The sequence below is a fragment of the Capricornis sumatraensis genome, chromosome 5 (genome assembly GCF_032405125.1).
Source record: "Capricornis sumatraensis isolate serow.1 chromosome 5, serow.2, whole genome shotgun sequence".
NCBI lineage: Eukaryota > Metazoa > Chordata > Mammalia > Artiodactyla > Bovidae > Capricornis > Capricornis sumatraensis.
In genome coordinates, this window is record NC_091073.1 from 82,422,438 (window position 1) to 82,438,693 (window position 16,256).

Sequence of the window (16,256 nt, forward strand, 5' to 3'; positions counted from 1 at the left end):
TCATTGATATTCCTAACTCTCATCGTTCTGACTGCTTAGCTGTCATTTCTAATTGGCTCTCCTGCTGTTTCCATCTTCATCACTGACTTATATAAAGGCACACCTGCCAGACTCCCCACCTGGCTTTCCTGCTTATCTTCTCTGGGAGCCATTCATGAGACTGTGTGTCTAGCCTCACAGATGCTGAGAATCATAGAGCCGAAGGGGACTTTAGCGGCCATCCCAGTTCCCTTCTCTCTGCTTACAGATGGGGAAACTGAGTCCATGGAAAGGGAAGGAAGGTGCAATGACCCAGAGCACCTCTGCAGAGAGGCCAGAGATGGGACTTCGATCTGGTGACCCAAGTCTCAAGTCTCCCTCCTCCACACCCCTTGACTCCCTGAGGGTGTGTTGTTTCTTTGTCACCAACTTAGGGCCTCATCACCTATATGGTCTGTGGCAGTGGCCTCTCATGGCCTTTCTCACATCCTCCTGTGCCACAATCCCATCTCTTCTTGGCTGTCACTGTCTCCTTTAAAAATATGAGTTTATACTGGAATGGGAGTTCAGAAATCTGAACTTCTGTTCTGAACTCCCTGGGTGACCTGAGTCCTTGATACTTCAGTTCAATTAATTGTGAAATATGATGATTAACCAGAGTGAAATTACCACCTAGGAGTGTTTGGAGACGCTCAATGGAGATGCTTCTCTTGTGGCTCAGCAGGTAAAGAATCCACATGCAATGCAGGAGACCAGGGTTCAATCCCTGGGTCAGGAAGATCTCCTGGAGAAGGACATGGCAACCCACTCCAGTATTCTTGTCTGGAGAATCCCATGGACAGAGGAGCCTGGTGGGCTACAGTCCATGGGGTCGCAAAGAGTCGGACACAACTGAGCAACTAAGCACAAGGGTATTTTGGTTTTTGTTTCTGTTGTCATAGTAACTGACACTCCTGAAATTTAATGAATGGGACCAGGAGAAAAGATCCTGCAATGACAAGGAACGATTCTACACTTCAGAGAACTGTTACCCCAAATTGTTAATAATCTTCCCCTTTTGTGAAACAGTGGGTGAACTGATCTCTAAAAGCCCATTTTAATATATAAATCATCATATTATTCTTCTCAAATTCATTCCAAGGACTTTTTAAAAAAGTCCTATTTTTTAAACAGGACTTTTAAAAGTCCATTTTTAAAAATGCCTCTTTCATGTGGCATTCAAAGCTTTCCAAATTTTGAAACAAAAACCAAGTGGAAACTTACTACTCTGCTCACACTGAACTATTTATTCCCTGTCTTTCTTCAGACCTTTCTCAGCCCCATCTCGGCTCCTTATCCTTCAGCTTTGCTCTCTGTGGGGGCTGCCCTTTCTCTGCCTGTGTACTTGCTAGGTTTTACCAATTTCTCTAGGTCTAGGTCAAGCACCTTCTTTTAAAAGAAACCTTTTCCTGGCCTCCTTTGAACTTCTGTGGCATTTGTCCTAACAGCTCTCTTGGCACTCAACCATATTCTAATTTCTTGTGTTACTTAACTCTGTGTATGTTTCTGGCTTCAGAAATAGAATCACATTTCTCCAGGGCAGGGGTCATATCTCACACATCTTTGCATTTCACAATGTTCAGAGAAACCCTGTACTTCATCAATATTTGTGAAACAAAATCATATTAGAGCAAACACAAGGAACATTTCCACCCCCCGCCCCTCTGTTTTTACACTGAGGGCTTCCTGACTCCTCACACTGTAGCTGTGTTCTCACAGTAGGAGGAACCAGGTATTTGCTTTCATAGAGCCTGAGTCCCTGTTTTCCCTGGTGTGCTGCCTCTGGATCAGGTATTCTCTGCCTCCCAGCTTCCCGCTTGGTTTTTCCTTGTGTCACTGCAAAGCTACGAACAGAGAGAGGTTGGGCAGAGGGATGACAGTGGCTTAAAAACCCAATGGACAGTTAATTGGAGACTGAATGAATTAGGAAGTATACAGATGGCTGACACCCTTTTCTCATCACGTGTTAAGTCTTTCTTGGCTGATGCAGATGGCACTTTCTTATTAACATTGATATTCAGTGTGGCTGTGTTTGGGCTAGTCAATAACATCAAGGAAATGTTTTGGAACAGGTAAACCTCAGATATGCAGATGACACCACCCTTATGGCAGAAAGTGAAGAGGAACTAAAAAGCCTCTTGATGAAAGTGAAAGTGGAGAGTGAAAAAGTTGGCTTAAAGCTCAACATTCAGAAAATGAAGATCATGGCATCATCTGGTCCCATTGCTTCATGGGAAATAGATGGGGAAACTGTGGAAACAGTGTCAGACTTTATTTTTGGGGGCTCCAAAATCACTGCAGATGGTGACTGCAGCCATGAAATTAAAAGACGCTTACTCCTTGGAAGGAAAGTTATGAGCAACCTAGATAGCATATTCAAAAGCAGACACATTACTTTGCCGACTAAGGTCCGTCTAGTCAAGGCTATGTTTTTTTCTAGTAGCTGTGTATGGATGTGAGAGTTGGACTGTGAAGAAAGCTGAGCACCGAAGAATTGATGCTTTTGAACTGTGGTGTTGGAGAAGACTCTTGAGAGTCCCTTGGACTGCAAGGAGATCCAACCAAGTCCATTCTAAAGGAGATCAGCCCTGGGATTTCTTTGGAAGGAATGATGCTAAAGCTGAAACTCCAGTACTATGGCCACCTCATGCAAAGAGTTGACTCATTGGAAAAGACTCTGATGCTGGGAGGGATTGGGGGCAGGAGGAAAAGGGGATGACAGAGGATGAGATGGCAGGATGGCATCACTGACTCGATGGACGTGAGTCTGAGTGAGCTCCGGGAGTTGGTGATGGACAGGGAGGCCTGGCGTGCTGCGATTCATGGGGTCGCAAAGAGTCGGACATGACTGAGCGACTGAATTGAACTGAACTGAACTGAACTGAACTGAAAGTGATGCTCATGATCTTAATCTCGTTCTTTAAAAGGAAGCTTTTAAAATTTATATTTTCAGGTTAACTTCATATATATGTGATAGATTTATATGTTTAGGGGTTTCATTGAGTAATTGACTTTTTTTTTTAATCGACCGTGGTGAATCTGAATCTGTCTGGCAGTACTGAGCTTCTTTTATCATATGCTATGATGCTGTATGTTAATACTGAAATTCACCTTAATAATATTAAAGAGTTTGGACATTTAAAATAGATTAAAATGGCATATTCAAGTTGATGCAGAGTTCTTAATTTACCCATTATCATATCAAGACAATACATCTTGTGATTTCTGAAGTGTTATAAAAGGGAGAAGGGATTATATATGCTGAGCTGAGAAGTTGGGGCACGGCTTTCTGTAGTCTGTGAATGTGTCAACTGCTGAGTGCCTGGAATCTGGAGGGTCCTGACACCCACATAGCCCCTGGAGAGTGTATAATACTCCCTCATGCATGGCCACATACACACTTGATGTATATGCAGTAAGAGTTAACATGCTTTCAGTAGTACCCTAAAACGATGATATTTAAGATGACTCCATGAAATAAAAATTCAATTTATCACACTGGCCTTGGACTGTGAGTGTCCCTGGTTAGAAATAGTTACATTTCTCAGTGTATACAGATGAGTGTCCTGAAAAACTAGTAAAGGTTTTTTTCTTGTATACTAAGCTTTCACTAAAATAAGCTCTTCCTTTGAGACTCATGTCTGCTCTCTAGAGGCTGACAGGTTGATGGCTATTTTCTGCTTCTAGAGAGGCCCAGTGTGGCTCTCCCTGGAATGACTGTCTGTGGGACCATATATATGTTTCTTTTCTTTCTACAGTACTTTTTCCTTTCTTTTTTTTTTTTACCTCATTATAATCTAACTCTACAAGCTGCTTTATTGGAAATGGTTCTCAGAGCCTGTATCATCTGAGACCCTGGTGGTTTCTATGAAAAGAAGGTATAGATACTTGGGAAATGTCAGTCAGGACATTAAAAAAAGAGATTTGCTCATATTATTGTCAGGAACCAATTAGCAATAGAAAAAAACTATGTTTTGAGTTTTGGTTCAAGAAGGGAGAACAGAAAGGATATGGGATATAGAAAAAGGAATTCATAAAGGCAAGGAACCTGATGCTTAAGAAAGGGGGCAGCCTTTCATGGCCCAGCAGAAGGTAATCAATCACGTTGAGTGAAAGAATATATAAACCAGGGAAGGGCAGATGGTAGGGTGGGAACAGAGTATTCATGCAGCCCAGTTCATTTCCCCCAGTTTTCAGTCCATGAATGAAGTCTTGTCCAAAATCTAGGGAGAGGGAGAAGTTTAAAACAGTCATAAGCTGCCTAGTGGTTCTACCATCGTTTTAAGAATTCACACACGATCAGTGGGCTGAGGAAACACCATGTCAGCCATAAGTATAGGGATGTCTTGATGCTGTACTTTCAGTTTTCTTTAAACTAGACGGGTTTTTCAGTAACGTGACTGTGTAGGAAAAAACGAAAGGCAGAAGGAAAGCAATCTGAGGATGGGTCCAGGACATGAAGTGGGTGCCTCGAATCATCCGCCTCCCTACTAAAGTTCATACGGATTTGGCCCAGCCCCTGGGGGTAAAGGCAACTCTAGATCCTGGCCCCACCAGGACAGGCTGACCCCTGTCTTGTGAATGGTAGGGCAGGGGCAGAGGAGGTGTTACCTCTCCAGCACTGTAACTTCGGAGCCTCTGGAGATGCTGTCGATGAGTCAGATGGTTGGGAAGACGACCGTTCTGAAGAGGGATTCGGGGGTCAATAAAAGTGGTAGCTCGACTGTTGTGGTCCACGAAGAAAGACTACAGACAGACCAGGAAAGAGCACACACATGAGAACCAGCCAAGTGAAGTGAGTGATACCCAGGAGCACTCCAGGGCTCAGTCATCACATTTGTTTGCCCCTCCTTTTCAGCTACTCAGAACTAGATGGGAGATGCCTCTGCTTCTGCATGCTCAGGAGTTCAGTGAAGCCCCCAGTCGCTGATAAACACTTTATCGGGTGTGAGTTGCAGAGGAGCAATTGTAACACCTTACTTACCATGGAATATAAGAGAAACAGATCTTTTGATGGATAAGTCATTCTAGTAATTAATCATTTGGAGAGCATTTAGTTTATTTTTAAAATAATGCCCCTTTTTGATTATAGAATTAATATAGTCTCATTGAAAAATAACTTAAAAAGGATAAAAATGTACAAAGAAGATAACTAAAAATCATTCCAAATGTTACAGTCTAAAGGTAATCAACAAAATGTTTTTGTGAATTTTTTTGTTTTCTCTTCTGTGCAAATATACATTTATTTTCCTAACATCAGCACCTACAACTTTGTTATCTAAGATTTTTTCACCTATTATTTCATGAGCATTTCTCTAAGTTATTAAATATTCTTTTAACACAGAATTTTATTGAGTATATGGTGTACAGTTTGATGGATCGGTTCAGTTAGTTCAGTCGCTCAGTCGTGTCTGACTCTTTGCGACCCCATGGGCTGTAGCACTCCAGGCCTCCCTGTCCATCACCAACACCTGGAGCTTACTCAAACTCACGTCCATTGAGTCAGTGATGCCATCCAACTATCTCATCCTCTGTCATCCCCTTCTCCTTCTGCCTTCAAACTTTCCCAGCATCAGGGTCTTTTTAAATGAGTCAGTTCTTCGCATCAGGTGGCCAAAGTATTGGAGTTTCAGCCTCAGCATCAGTCCTTCCAATGAATATTCAGGACTGATTTCCTTTAGGATGGACTGGTTGGATCTCCTTGCAGTCCAAGGGACTCTCAAGAGTCTTCAATACCACAGTTCAAAAGCATCAATTCTTCAGCACTCAGCTTTCCTTATAGTCCAACTCTCACATCCATACGTGACTACTGGAAAAACCATAGCTTTGATTAGACAGACCTTTGTTACAAAGAAATGTCTCTGCTTTTTAAAATGCTATCTAGGTTGGTCATAACTTTTTGTTCAAGGAGCAAAGCATCTTTTAATTTCATGGCTGCAATCACCATCTGCAGTGATTTTGGAGCTCAAAAAAATAGTCTATCATTGTTTCTACAGTTTCCCCATCTATTTCCCATGAAGTGATGGGACCAGACGCCATGATCTTTGTTTTCTGAACATTGAGCTTTAAGCCAACTTTTTCACTCTCCTCTTTCATTTTCATCAAGAGGCTCTTAAGTTCTTCTTTGCTTTCTGCCATAAGGGTGGTATTATCTGCATATCTGAGGTTATTGATATTTCTTCTAGCAATCTTGATTCCAGCTTGTGCTTCCTCCAGCCCAGTGATTCTCATGATGTACTCTGAATATAAGTTAAATAAGCAGGGTGACAATATACAGCCTTGATGTACTCCTTTTCTTATTTGAAACCAGTCTGTTGTTCCATGTCCAGTCCTATCTGTTGCTTCCTGACCTGCATATAGATATCTCAAGAGGCAAGTCAGGTGGTCTGGTATTCACATCTCTTTTAGAAATTTCCACAGTTTGTGGTGATTCACACAGTCAAAGGCTTTGGCATAGTCAATAAAGCAGAAAGAGATGTTTTTCTGGAACTCTCTTGCTTTTTCCATGATCCAGCAGATGTTTGCAATTTGATCTCTGGTTCCTCTGCCTTTTCTAAAACCAGCTTGAGCATCTGGAAGTTCATGGTTCACATACTGTTGAAGCTTGGCTTGGAGAATTTTGAACATTACTTTACTAGCATGTGAGATGAGTGCAATTGTGCGCTAGTTTGAGCACTTTTTGGCATTGCCTTTCTTTGGGATTGGAATGAAAACTGAACTTTTCCAGTCCTGTGGCCACTGCTGAGTTTTCCACATTTGCTGGCATATTGAGTGCAGCCCTTTCACAGCATCATCTTTGAGGACTTGAAATAGCTCAACTGGAATTGCATCACCTCCACTAGCTTTGTTTGTAGTGATGCTTCCTAAGGCCCACTTGACTTTGCATTCCAGGGTGTCTAGCTCTAGGTTGGTGATCACACCGTCATGATTATCTGGATTGTGAAGAACTTTTTTGCATAGTTCCTCTGTGTATTCTTGCTACCTCTTCTTAATATCTTCTGCTTCTGTTAGGTCCATACCATTTCTGTCCTTTATTGTGCCCATCTTTGCATGAAATATTCCCTTGGTATCTCTAATTTTCTTGAAGAGATCTCTCAGTTCAGTTCAATTCAGTTGCTCAGTTGTGTCCGACTCTTTGCGACCCCATGAATAGCAGCACACCAGGCCTCCCTGTCCATCACCAACTCCCAGAGTTCACTCAGACTCACATCCATTGAGTCAGTGATGCCATCCAGCCATCTCATCCTCTTTCGTCCCCTTCTCCTCCTGCCCCGAATCCCTCCCAGCATCGGAGTCTTTTCCAATGAGTCAACTCTTCGCATGAGGTGGCCAGAGTTTTGGAGTTTCAGCTTTAGCATCATTCCTTCCAAAGAAATCCCAGGGCTGATCTCCTTTAGAATGGACTTGGTTGGATCTCCTTGCAGTCCAAGGGACTCTCAAGAATCTTCTCTTTTGAACACCACAGTTCAAAACCATCAATTCTTCGGCACTCAGCTTTCTCCACAGTCCAACTCTCATATCCATGCATGACCACAGGAAAAACCATGGCCTTGACTAGACGGACCTTTGCTGCAAAGTAATATCTCTGCTTTTGCATATGCTATCTAGGTTGCTCATAACTTTCCTTCCAAGGAGTAAGTGTCTTTTAATTTCATGACTGCAGTCACCATCTGCAGTGATTTTGGAGCCCCCCAAAATAAAGTCTGACACTGTTTCCACTGTTTCCCCATCTCTTTCCCATGAAGTGATGGGACCAGATGATGCCATGATCTTCATTTTCTGAATGTTGAGCTTTATGCCAACTTTTCCACTCTCCACTTTCACTTTCATTAAGAGGCTTTTTAGTTCCTCTTCACTTTCTGCCATACGGGTGGTGTCATCTGCATATCTGAGTTTATTGATATTTCTCCCGGCAATCTTGATTCCAGCTTGTGCTTCTTCCAGCACAGTGTTTCTCATGATGTACTCTGTATATAAGTTAAATAAGCAGGGTGACAATATACAGCCTTGAGTCTTCCCCATTCTATTGTTTTCCTCTATTTCTTTGCATTCATAACTGAGGAAGGCTTTATTATCTCTCCTTGCTATTCTTTGGAAGTCTGCATTCAAATGGGTATATCTTTCCTTTACTTCTTTGCCTTTCACTTCTTTTCTATTCACAGCTGTTTACAAGATACATAACATTTAGCTTTGGGAATCTCTATCATCAGACATTTAATTTTTTTTTAAACTGTTTTAAAATAATGCTTCAATAAATGCTTCTGTACACAAAGCCTTGAGGCATGTCTGAACAGTGTATATGTTCCAATACATAGCAAATGTCATTCTTTAAATCCAAAATTAGTTATCTTTCACAAAAAAGGAATACTTATTTTTTTAAATAAAACTTCTGTAGTAGAAAATAATCTTTCAAATACTCTCTTTTGAACAAAATGTAATATTTAGTATCAATATCTTTGCCTAATTTACCTCAACCAGTGTTCATTTTAGATATGTTTAGGTGTCATCTGATATAAGTAGTCCAAGAAATTATATACAGATTTAGAAATTATTCTTGGGTGAATATGAGCTTATAATTTTGAGTATTAGATGTTATTATATATGAATCTTTTAAAGATCTCTATAAAATGTCATACAGGGAGTTGTTTCATAATAGAGATCAAAATACTCCCCACAGGATAGAGGTAAATAACAACTTTCTGAGTATCATGTGAGTTATTATCTGTGGCTGGTAATAAAATTTCCCGGGATAGCATCCCACACAGACTCAAAAAGGGCTGTATGTGCAACAACATGCAGGGGACTGAAATGATGGCCCCTGAAACATTATGCTAGATGACATAAAAAAAAAGTGATTACAATGACATAAAAAATATTAGTAAAGAATTCATATAAGAATGAAAAGTGATGACAATGACATAAAAAAATTAGTAAAGAATTCATATAAGTATGAAAAGTGATGATAATGACATAAAAAATTAGTAAAGAATTCATATAAGTATGAAATGTGAGTGAAAAAACCCAACATTAACATGCTTACCTGAGATTTTAAATACACAAATACAAGCTAAATTAATATACAGTAAAAGCAGATTTTTATTATTCAATTATATGTCTTTTTAAGTTTATAAATTAAAATTAAATGGGTTATATATATGTGGTAACTTTTAATATAAATTCCTAAAAGTTGAGTTAATTACTGGGTTAAAAGTTAGGAAAACATTATACATTTATTGATCCATATCAACAAACTATCTTCATGAGCACAGTACAGATTTATCATCTTACCAAAAGTCCATGAACTCTTTTTATGGACTTTACTAATGCTGAGTCCTGGAAAGAATTCTTAGAAATGCTGAATGGTAAATAATGGTAAATTATAAGGGAAGCCAAAGATTTTCTCCTAGGTTTATTGTTCAATTTCTTCACTGGAGTACTGTCTACTTTGCCTGTTCCCTTTTTTGTTGTTGGGATATTAAGGTTTTCTTTATTTTAAATGTGCTTACTCATGTGCCTTCAAATTGCTTTTGATTTTTATTTGCTTTGTTTTCTTATACACAGCATTTTTTTATACTCCTATGTATACAAATCTTTCAATTATTTGTCTCTAGTTATAGATCAGTTAGGAGAAGGCAATGGCACCCAACTCCAGTACTCTTGCCTGGAAAATCCCATGGACAGAGGAGCCTAGTAGGCTGTAGTCCATAAGGTTGCTAAGAGTCAGACACGACTGAGTGACTTCACTTTCACTTTTCACTTTCATGCATTGGAGAAGGAAATGGCAACCCACTCCAGTGTTCTTGCCTGGAGAATCCCAGGGGCGCGGAAGCCTGGTGGGCTGCCGTCTATGGGGTCACACAGAGTTGGACACGACTGAAGTGACAGCAGCAGCAGCAGCATAGATCAGTTAAATGCTTAATTGTATTTTACTAGCTTTATTTTTGGTGAATTGTTTCTGAAAATTATTTTGGTACAATGTGAAGTTGTAATTAAGACATTTTTCTCCAAGGGCTTATTTATTTAAATCACTCATTCCCTATTATTTCATTATATATAAATTCTTATAAATACTATGGTTTCAGGAATATTTTATCTGTCCTAATGGTCTGTGGTAGTTTCACTGCTTCACTTATTAATGTCTGTAGGGCAAATTTCCTCTCATTATTTATCTTCTCCAAAATATTCTTAGTTATTCTTGCTTATTTTACTTTCCCAGGTGAACTGATATTAATTTTCTTATCAAATTCCAAAATAGTCCTATTGGGATTTTGTTTAGAACTAAGACTACAGTGATTTTAGACAGAATTCATTATGATAGTCAACATATCCATTTCCCAGTTCTGAATATAAGATGACTGTCTATTCAAATTTTTCTTTCTCAGTAAAATTTTGTAGTTATCTTCCTTCAGAGACATGTAGTTTTTGTTAAGGTAGTTTATAGATTAATATCGAGTGCTTCTTTTCCTGCAACATTTGTAATCCATCATTGCTGGCACCTGTGCATGCGTGTGTGCATGCTGGCACCTAGGAAAGCTGTTATTGGGGTAGTTTGAGTCTGTTCACCATATTTAATGCTTCTAATGAATAAATTATCCTTTTAGATAAATATCTGTGATTTTAACATGCAAATAATAATAATTATGTCTCCTTTAGAGGACTCTTTTATCTTTTACCTCTTTTTTTTTGTAATATAAGTGAAAACTTCCAAAACAATGTTAAATAAGACAAGGAAGCTGCAATATTCTTGTTCTTTATTTTGATAGGTAAACTACTAGGGTCCAATAAAAAGTGGAATGTGGTTCATTACATTAAAGAGTCTTTATTATGTCAAGAAAAAATTTCCCTTCCTACTTTACTATATTTTATTTTTAAAATGTAAACACGTATTAATTTCTCATCAAGTACTTTTTGAACATTTCTTAAAATGATTGCCTGTAATTCCTCCTATAAATGATTGTTTAAAATACTACAGATACTAGATTTACTAGTAGTAAATGACTCTTACATTTTTGGAAGAAAAATCTATTTAATTGTGCTTGGTCATTCTTTTAAATTATGTCAAATTCAACTTCATTTTTAATATGAATTTTTTGGAACTCAAGTAAATTTGTCTATAGTTTTGTTTTTTTTAAGAAAAATTCAGATTTCGCTAGTTTTACTTGTACATATCTGTGTATGTTTCAGTTCAGTTCAGTCATTCAGTCTTGTCCAACTCTTCGTGACCCCATGAATCGCAGCAAGCCAGGCCTCCCTGTCCATCACCAACTCCCAGAGTCTACTCAAACTCATGTCCATCGAGTCAGTGATGCCATCCAGCCATCTCATCCTCTGTTGTCCCCTTCTCCTCCGGCCCCCAATCCCTCCCAGCATCAGGGTCTTTTCTTTTCTTTTTTTTTAATTTTTATTTTTACTTTCCAATGAATCAACTCTTTGCATGAGGTGGCCCAAAGTATTGGAGTTTCAACTTCAGCATCAGTCCTTTCAATGAATATTCAGGACTGATCTCCTTAAGGATGGACGGGTTGGACCTCCTTGGAGTCCAAGGGACTCCCAAGAGTCTTCTCCAACACCACAGTTCAAAAGCATCAATTCTTCAGCACCCAGCTTTCTTTACAGTCCAACTCTCACATCCATACATGACCACTGGAAAAACCATAGCCTTGACTAGACAGACCTTTGTTGGCAAAGTAATGTCTCTGCTTTTCAATATGCTATCTAGGTGGTCATAACTTTTCTTCCAAGGAGTAAGCGTCTTTTAATTTTATGGCTGCAATCACCATCTACAGAGATTCTGGAGCCCAAAAAAATAAAAGTCTGACACTTTCCACTGTTTCCCCATCTGTTTCCCATGAAGCGATGGGACCAGATGCCATGATCTTTGTTTTCTGAATGTTGAGCTTGAAGCCAACTTTTTCACTCTCCTCTTTCACTTTCATCAAGAGGCTTTTTAGCTCCTCTTCACTTTTTGCCATAAGGGTGGTGTCAGGGAGGTGGGAGGGGGGTTCATGTTTGGGAACTCATGTAAGAATTAAAGATTTTAAAATTTATATATTAAAAAAAAAGGCTGGTGTCATCTGCATATCTGAGGTTATTGATATTTCTCCCGGCAATCTTGATTCCAGCTTGTGCTTCTTCCAGCCCAGCATTTCTCATGACGTACTCTGCATAGAAGTTAAATAAGCAGGCTGACAATATACAGCCTTGTCGTACTTTTCCTATTTGGAACCAGTCTGTTGTTCCATGTCTAGTTCTAACTGTTGCTTCCTGACCTGCATATAGGTTTCTCAAGAGGCAGGTCAGGTGGTCTGGTATTCCCATCTCTTTCAGAATTTTCCACAGTTTTTTGTGATCCATACAGTCAAAGGCTTTGGTATAGTCAATAAAGCAGAAATAGATGTTTTTTTCTGGAACTCTCTTGCTTTTTCGATGATCCAGTGGATGTTGGCAATTTGATCTCTGGTTCCTCTGCCTTTTCTAAAACCAGCTTGAACATCAGGAAGTTCACAGTTCACATATTGCTGAAGCCTGGCTTGGAGAATTTTGAACATTACTTTACTAGCATGTGAGATGACTGCAATTGTGCAGTAGTTTGAGCATTTTTGGCATTGGCTTTCTTTGGGATTAGAATGAACACTGACCTTTTCCAGTCCTGTGGCCACTGCTGAGTTTTCCAAATTTGCTGGCATATTCAGTGCAGCACTTTCACAGCATCATCTTTCAGGATTTGAAATAGCTCAACTGGAATGCCATCACCTCCACTAACTTTGTTTGTAGTGATGCTTTCTAAGGCCCACTTGACTTCACATTCCCGGACTTCTGGATCTAGGTGAGTGATCACACCATCATGATTATCTTGGTCATGAAGATCTTTTTTGTACAGTTCTTCTGTGTATTCTTGCCACTTCTTCTTAATATCTTCTGCTTCTGTTAGGTCCATACCATTTCTGTCCTTTATCAAGCCCATTTTTGCATGAAATTTTCCCTTGGTATCTCTAATTTTCATAAAGGTATCTCTAGTCTTTCCCATTCTGTTGTTTTCCTCTATTTCTTGCATTGATTGCTGAGGAAGGCTTTCTTATCTCTCCTTGCTATTCTTTGGAACTCTGTTTCAGATGCTTATATCTTTCCTTTTCTTCTTTGCTTTTAGAGTTTTCTATATTTACTATCATACCACCTGAAAATAGTGAGTTCTACTTTTTGTTCTTCCAATTTTTGATGTTTTTAAATTTATTTTTCTTATCTGCTTGTGGTGGCTAGAACTTACAAGACTATTGTAAATAGAAGTGGCAAGAGTGGGCATCTTAGTGTGTTGTTTCTGGTCTTAGAGGAAAATTTTTCAGCACTTCACCACTGAATATGATGTTGGCTATGGGTTTGTCATAAATGGCCTTTATTATGTTGGGATATGTTCCTTCTACACCAACTCTGATAAGAGTTTTTTTATCAGAAATGGATTTTTAAAAGACTTGACAAAAAGATTTTGTCAGGTTCTTTCTCTGCATCTATGGAAATGCTCATGTGCTTTTTTTCCTTCCTTTTGTTAATACAGTGTATCACATTGATTGATTTGTGGATATTTCAACCATCCTTGCATTTCTGGACTGTATCTCCCTTGATCATGGTAAAGTGAAGTGAAGTGAAGTTGCTCAGTTGTGTTCAACACTTTGCAACCCCATGGTCTGTAGCCTACTGGGCTCCTCCGTCCATGGGATTTTCCAGGCAAGAATACTGTAGTGGGTTGCCATTTCCTTCTCCAGGGGAACTTCCCGACCCAGGGATTAAACCCGGGTCTCCTGCATTGTAGGCAGACGCTTTACCGTCTGAGCCACAAGGGAAGCCCTTGATCATGGTATATGATCCTTTTAAGCTATTGTTAAAGTTTATTTGTTAATATTTTATTGAGCATTTTAAATTTATATTCATCAGAGATACTGGCCTGTAATTTTCTTTTTTTCTTTTTGTAGTGTCTTTGGTTTTAGTATCAGGGTAATGGTAACCTTACAGAATGAATTTGGGAGTATTCCTGCCTCTTCAAATTTTTAGAATAAAATACCTAGGAATAAACTTAACCAACGAAGTGAAAGATCTATAACTCTGAAAACTATAAAACACTGAAGGAGGAAATTGAAGATGATACAAAGAAATGGAAAGATATCCCATGTTCATGGATTGGAAGAATTAATATTGTTAAAATTTCCATACTACTCAAAGCAATATACTGAGTCAATGCAATCTCTTTCAAAATACCCATGACATTTTCCCCATAACTAGAATAAATAATTCTAAAATGTATATGGAACCACAAAAGACAGAAACAATCTTGAAAAAAGAACAAAGGTTTCAAGCTCCCTGACTTCAGACTATTCTACAAGCTTCTCAAAATAGCATGGCAGTGGCACAAAAACAGACACACAGATCAATGGAACAGAAGAGCTCAGAAATGGACTCATGCACTTATGGTCAATTCATTTATGACAAAGAAGATAAGAATTTACAATGGAGAAGAAAGAGTCTTTTCAATAAATGATGCCAGGAAAACTGGATAGCTACTTGTAAAAAAAATGAAATTAGATCATTCACTAACATTGTATACAAAAATCAGCTTAAAATGGATTAAAGACCTAAATGTAAGACCTAAAACAAACAAACAAAAATTCTAGAGGAGAATATAGGCAGAGCACACTAACATAAATTGTAGAAATATTGTTTGGGGTCTGTCTCCCAAGGAAGAAGAAACAAAAGCAAAACTAAATAAATGGGACCTAATTAAACTTAAAAGATTCTGCACAGCAAAGGAAACCATTGATAAAATGAAAGACAGCCTACGGAATGGGAGAAAACATTTGCAAATGATATGACTGATAAGAGCTTAATATCCAAAATATATAAGTAGTTCATACAGCTCAATGTTAAAAAAGAAGAATCTGATTTAAAAATGGGTGTAAGACCTGAGTAGATATTCTTCCAAAAAAGATATACAGATGGTCAATAAGCTCAACACTGTTAATCACCAGAAAAGTGCAAGTCAAAACCGTAATGAGACATGTCACCTCACTCCTGTCAGAATGGCTAATGTCAAGAGTCTGTGCTGTACTAAGTTGCTTCAGTTAATTCAGACTCTTGCAATCCCATGGATTGTAGCCCACCAGGTTTCTCTGTCCTTGGGATTTCCCAGGCAAGAATACTGGAGTGGATTGCCATTTCCTTCTCCACAAAAAGTCTACAAACAACAAACTACGGTGAGGACATGGAGAAAAGAGGACCCTAGTACATTGTTGATAGGAACATAAATTGGTGCAGCTACTGTGAAAACACAGTATACGGCAAGCACACACAGAAGAACTGTACAAAAAAGATCCTCATGACCCAAATAATCACGATGGTATGATCACTCATCTAGAGCCAGACATCCTGGAATGTGAAGTCAGGTGGGCCTTAGAAAGCATCACTATGAACAAAGCTAGTGGAGGTGATGGAATTCCAGTTGAGCTATTTCAAATCCTGAAAGATGATGCTGTGAAAGTGCTGCACTGAATATGCCAACAAATTTGGAAAACTCAGCAGTGGCCACAGGACTGGAAAAGGTCAGTTTTCATTCCAATTCCAAAGAAAGGCAATGCCAAAGAATGCTCAAACTACTGCACAATTGCACTCATTTCACATGCTAGTAAAGTAATGCTCAAAATTCTCCAAGCCAGCCTTCAGCAATACGTGAACCGTGAACTTCCTGATGTTCAAGCTGGTTTTAGAAAAGGCAGAGGAACCAGAGATCAAGTTTCCAACATCTGCTGGGTCATGGAAAAAGCAAGAGAGTTCCAGAAAAACATCTGCTTTATTGACTATACCAAAGCCTCTGACTGTGTGGATCACAATAAACTGTGGAAAATTATGAAAGAGATGGGAATCCCAGACCACCTGACCTGCCTCTTGAGAAATCTGTATGCAGGTCAGGAAGCAACAGTTAGAACCGGACATGGAACAACAGACTGGTTTCAAATAGGAAAAGGAGTACGTCAAGGCTGTATATTGTCAGCCTGCTTATTTAACTTCTATGCAGAGTACATTATGAGAAATGCTGGACTGGAAGAAACACAAGCTGGAATCAAGATTGCTGGGAGAAATATTAATAACCTCAGATATGCAGATGACACCACCCTTATGGCAGAAAGTGAAGAGGAACTAAAAAGCCTCTTGATGAAAGTGAAAGAGGAGAGTGAAAAAGTTGGCTTAAAGCTCAA

At 39.0% G+C, this 16,256-nt stretch overlaps 1 protein-coding gene across 1 annotated transcript in view; it reads right to left on the reverse strand.

Moving 5' to 3' along the window:
* HECW1 (HECT, C2 and WW domain containing E3 ubiquitin protein ligase 1) overlaps positions 1-16,256 on the reverse strand; it is a 257,418-nt gene that overhangs the window by 75,251 nt on the left and 165,911 nt on the right. Inside the window, exon 14 of the mRNA XM_068972905.1 lies at positions 4,630-4,764. Within this exon, the coding sequence (XP_068829006.1) occupies positions 4,630-4,764 (135 nt within the window). The remainder of the gene's footprint in view (positions 1-4,629; positions 4,765-16,256) is intronic.